Source organism: Propithecus coquereli, unplaced genomic scaffold (genome assembly GCF_000956105.1).
Source record: "Propithecus coquereli isolate 6110/MARCELLA unplaced genomic scaffold, Pcoq_1.0 Scaffold73, whole genome shotgun sequence".
Taxonomy (NCBI): domain Eukaryota; kingdom Metazoa; phylum Chordata; class Mammalia; order Primates; family Indriidae; genus Propithecus; species Propithecus coquereli.
Genome location: NW_012153396.1, coordinates 5296223 through 5301385, shown reverse-complemented (window position 1 = coordinate 5301385; position 5163 = coordinate 5296223). Strand labels below are relative to the sequence as shown.

General features: G+C 39.3%; 1 protein-coding gene across 1 annotated transcript; it reads right to left on the bottom strand.

Annotated features, from left to right (window-relative positions):
• Positions 1-1940: 1940 nt before the first annotated feature.
• Positions 1941-4571, bottom strand: SFR1 (SWI5-dependent recombination repair 1). The gene is given in 4 exon segments (XM_012661639.1): positions 1941-2132; positions 3216-3626; positions 4262-4399; positions 4401-4571. Coding segments are annotated over 4 exon segments (912 nt in total).
• Positions 4572-5163: the final 592 nt, after the last annotated feature.

Below are 5163 nucleotides of genomic sequence, written 5' to 3'. Positions count from 1 at the left end.
AGGCATGTGCCACCATGCCTGGCTAATTTTTTCTATGTATATTTATTTTTAGTTGTCCAGATAGTTTCTTTCTATTTTTAATAGAGACAGGGTCTCGCTTTTGTTCAGGCTGATCTCGAACTCCTGACCTTGAGCGATCCATCCACCTCGGCCTCCCAGAGTGCTAGCATTACAGGCGTGAGCCACTGCACCCAGCCAACTCTCATTTTTTAAAATAAAAATATGGCATCCAGTGGTTCCTAATAAATTCACCCCCACTAAATGGAGGTGAAATTCAACAGAAGTGGCAAAGAGGACTACCCCATGGGCATCACCAGACCCCAAACAGTCCCATAAGCCCCATCCCTCCCCCATGACCTACCTCTGTGCTGTTTGGAACCTCAGCACCCAGCCAGTGCCTTGGAAACCCCCATCACCATGCCTCCAGCTCTCCCAGAACCGGAGTCCCACTGACGCTGCAGTTCCACACGTGGACATGTAAGGGTGACCCCAGGGAATGTGCCTGTCAGCAGTGGTCTGCTGCAGCCTCCAAGATCTAGAGAGGTACCACACATTTACCTACCAGAATGCCAGCACAAGGGGCGACACTTCCTCTGCCCCACATTAAGGCCCCTGGCTGGCAGCAAGCAGTGAGGAAGTCCAGCTGGTAGGCACAAGAACAGCACAGTGGCGCCCATATAGGAACCCCAGGGCCAGGGGAAGCCCATGGGAGGCCTGGGCCAGTCCTCTTGGGTTCATAAAAGCCAGGGTAGAGAAGCAGGAATTTGTGTAGGTGGGCGGGGATGAGTTTATTGGCATGGCACTAACAATTAAACAGACCCAAGAGCAAGGCCCTAGGGTCTAATTTTTAAATATAACATTTGTTAAATTATGGGGACGGGGCTAAAAGTAGGGTGCATTTGAAGGGAGGGTTTAGAGTAGTGGCTATTTACTAACTAGTAGGGAAGTCTTTCTTTTTAGTTAAGTAAAGCTGTTTTTAACCCTTAAAAGGACTCAAAAGCAGAAATCCAGAAAGGCCTCAGGAATGACTGGCAACTAGGACCAAGAAGCCATGGCCCCACAAAGTTCCCTCTCCATCTATCATCTCTGCCTTTCTCTGTAAATACACACAGGCCTTCCTAAGCCTGCCAGCTCTGCTGCCTCCACGTTTACACACAGCAGCTCTGGCCACAAAAAGAGATGGGCTTGCTTTTCCTCAATTCCAAATTCCCAGGGACTGGTCAGCTTGGGTCCTATCTCCATATATAGCCAACACGATAGGTACCGTTGTATAATTTGGCAACAGAAACCCAATCCTGCGAAGGTGGGTTTCTGACTAAGGAGTCACTGTGAATTGACAAAGAAAATTTCATCTATTGTACAGATGAATGTGAAGGCACACAGATGTATGCCACAATACCTTGATGTGGGAGATGAGGAAATGTAGTTTTTTAAGAAATAGATGGTCGTTTCACTAGAGGAGGAATATGAGAAACAAATGTGAAGAGAGACAGGGAAGACTGCAATTCTGGACACGAGTTTAATTACTTACTGGATCATCAGATGGAAATATGTGGTAAATGGACAGAAAAGAGATTCATAAACTTACCAGAGGTAGGCATTTTAGACCAGTTTAGGTTCAGACATCTACCTGGAAAACTTTTTAACATTTAAAATAAACTTTTTGCCATAAGAAACAATGTATTAAAACTGGTTTCCAGAATTGTCCAAATTGTATTTTAAACATTTTTTTCCACATTACTTTAAATGGCAAGTTTTCTTTGGCAAATCTATCCAAAATACTAAATTTTCATTTAGAATTTAGTTTATATTTATGCATTAGAGTGCCCTAAACTAATGTTTGTCAGGATACCTTCCTCTAAGCCATAATGGTTTATGCCTTCCCTTTAAAAGTGTCTTTTAATTGTCATTCTCAAAGATATTTCAGAGAAAAAAAATTGTTAAACACCTATAAATTCTTCTTCACTTCTGTTATAGTGTAGCAATTTATCATCTAACCCATAGTGGTCTATCAATTGAGTAAGGCTTAGTTTCTTGTTCTCTTCAGACATAGCTGATTGCAACTCATAAAGCAATAGCTGGCTACAGCTTCTCCACTTCTTTATTAACAACCGTAACTGAGACAGGTCATTCTGAAACAGAAAACAAAACAAACATGAATGTAAGTCAATAACTACATGGTCATGCTATTTTAAGTTACTCAATGAAGTTGTCAAATCAGTTGATGTACATGGTTAAAGGCTAACATACCTGGGGATGAAAAGGACTTCTACCTAGGAAAAAGTAGGATGGTCACAAGTAGAATGGTTACAATGGCACTCAACTGACTTCTATGGCCATTTTGTTTGTTCCAAACTCTGGACCATCCTTATCGTCAGGGAAAAATCAAATCATTAAATAGGGCAAAACTAGTAAAAAAAAAAAAAATACACTTTTTCTTTTACAACTGTACTTTTTAAAAATGACACCACGGTGTACTTTCCACTCAATTTTGCTGTGAACCTAAAACTGCTCTTAAAAAATAACAATATTCAAATTAAAAAGTTTTTTCAACATTCAATATCTCATAAATAAGTCATATTTAGAAAAATCCTAAAAATTCAAGAAAGCAAACGAGATACACTATTCCATCATTTTTTCCACATTGCTCGGGAAGAATGAACTACTGCATATACATAAATTACCCAGGTAAGAAAGGTTAACTCCTTCCAAGTGTCCAAGTTCTACTTAATTCAACCAAACTGGGTTGAAATGTTAAATCTAGTATTAATATATATTTGTTGTTTTCTCAAAATGCCTGAAACACTTTAATCTGGGGGAGACACAAGATAAAAATACTTTTTATTGTACTCTGTAGCCCATTTTTAGTTTCATTCATTCACTGTCAGCTGTCACTTTTGTTCCCATTGTACTTGCACCTAATATTTAATACCTCTAATATTGCTATGGGGTAGAAACTAGAGAGAAAAGCTTCAACTGCATATTAAATGAGAGTTGGGACTCTCAAATAAAGGTTTTATCCTGGTGTTTAGAGGCCTCTGCTACTCTAAATCTATACTTAGAGTTGAATCAAAGTCGTTGGAAGCCAGGTTTCTTAATATTTCGCTTGTTTATTATGCTAAAAAAAAAACGCTTACTTTCTATTTTTGAAATTAACTTTCCTGCAATTTCTGTAAGAATAAAAAATTATTATGCAATGGTCCTGAAATTCTCACCTTTGATCTATACATTTTGACTAGTTTTAGCCTCCGGAGGAAATCTTCTTTCTCCTGAATCTGCTTCACCAATTTTGCTTTTTCTTCATTTGATCCTTGTTTAGGAAGATTCTCACTCACAAACTCATTTTGGAGAGCACTGCACAACCTACTATCAAGTGATTTAGATTCACACACATTGACATTCTTGAAGGTGTTTTTCAAATATGTACTTTCTTCAAATTCGCTGTCTATATGTTTGAAACTTTTTTGAAATTCCAAACAGTTTTCTTCTGTGGAAGATGCTGGTTTCTCTGAACAGGTCTGGTCATTTTCTTCATCCTCTACTTTAAGACGTTTTACCACATTGTAACAGGAATTAAATGAAGATCTTGTTTTCCTTAATCTTTCTCTAAGTGTTGCACTCATGGGCTGTAAAGGGCACAAAACATTAAAAATGTTAATCAAGAAAAATATTCCTGATGTAAATAAATCTACTAGAAATAAAGGCCTTACACTTCTACGACAGACACCACTAGATGGCTTTCTGTCTCCATGTATCTAAAGTAGCCATCATGAAACACCTTTAATTTCCAGCTACATGAGTTTTGTTCTTTTTTACCTCAGCAAAGTCAACACCCTTTAAAACAGTGTTGAGACACTTATCCCACTAATCACTGAACATCTGTCCAGCAACTACTAATAGCACATGCCTGATAGTACCCTAGGTGCTTTAGAATTACAGATTAGGGAAAAGACCTAGATCCTGCCAACAAAGAGCTTCATAACAATATTTCACAGTTAAAACTTCCTCAATTTGTAGTACTATAATAACCTGATCTGAAAATAAATGAAATGAATTTATTCAAGACGAAAATCTGGCAGCAAGCAGGTGTGAGGAGTATCATACACTTTATCTTAGAAGAAAAACCTAAAATTACTACTTAATGAAATACCTACTTATGCTACATATTATGTTAGTTAACACCTTCGGTAGACTTAAAACCACCACTGCCACAATACTTAAACACAGAATGAATCCCCTGGAAAAACTAAGACTTTTGTACTTGTTTTCGTGAACTATTTGTATGAAGAGATGGTGGGTTTGCACAGGCCTCTGGAGTCCTAGGTAAAATCACAGCTGAGTCTGATGGACTTTCCATCTTGAAAATGAAATCTTGATTTACCTCTAAAAAAGAAAATGTAATTATAAAATGGGAATCAAATTAACCACATCTCTATATAGTCCTCGATTTTTATCAAAGAATTTGTACTGGTGTATAAAACATCCACAAGTAGGCCAGCAATTTCTCCTAATTTCACTTAGTTGTAATTCATTCTTGCTCTTTTTAAAGTTTTCCATTTACCTTCCCACATCGAGACTGTTTTTTCATGACAAATTAACCAGCTAGTATCTCAAAGAAACAAGATTCTCCTTGTTTTGTTTTCATATATCAAAATACCTTCAAATTCCGCGTCGCGGGGAGGGGAGAATAACAACTTTAGATAGGAATTCTTTAATTTCGTTATGGCAGCTTCATAATTAAAGGAGATACAGCTTAAAGCTTGACTCAAAAAATATAATCAGACCTGTCAGTCAACCTGAACTCTAAAAGGTGTGTGACTAAAAACTGTTACCCTCCACGCCCGAGGCTTAGGAAACACGCCGAGATACGTTTACGCCCGTCTGCACCGTTTTAAGAAGCGAATAGACACTGAAAAGGAGTCGATTGCAGTTGTTTCCTCCAACAAAGGCATCCACTTTAGCCGGGTAAACCCACAGGGAGGAGTCCTCCCCATTGCACGAAGCGCACTAGCCCGCCGGAGACCCCGGGCCTGAGGAGGAGTCGAGTCCCCCCGACAGCGGAAAGGGTCCACAGCTGTGGACTCGACTCCACGGCAGACCCCCAAGGAAACCCAGTTCTCAGACCTGCCCTCGCCCTCAGCACGCTACCTCCCTAGGCCATCC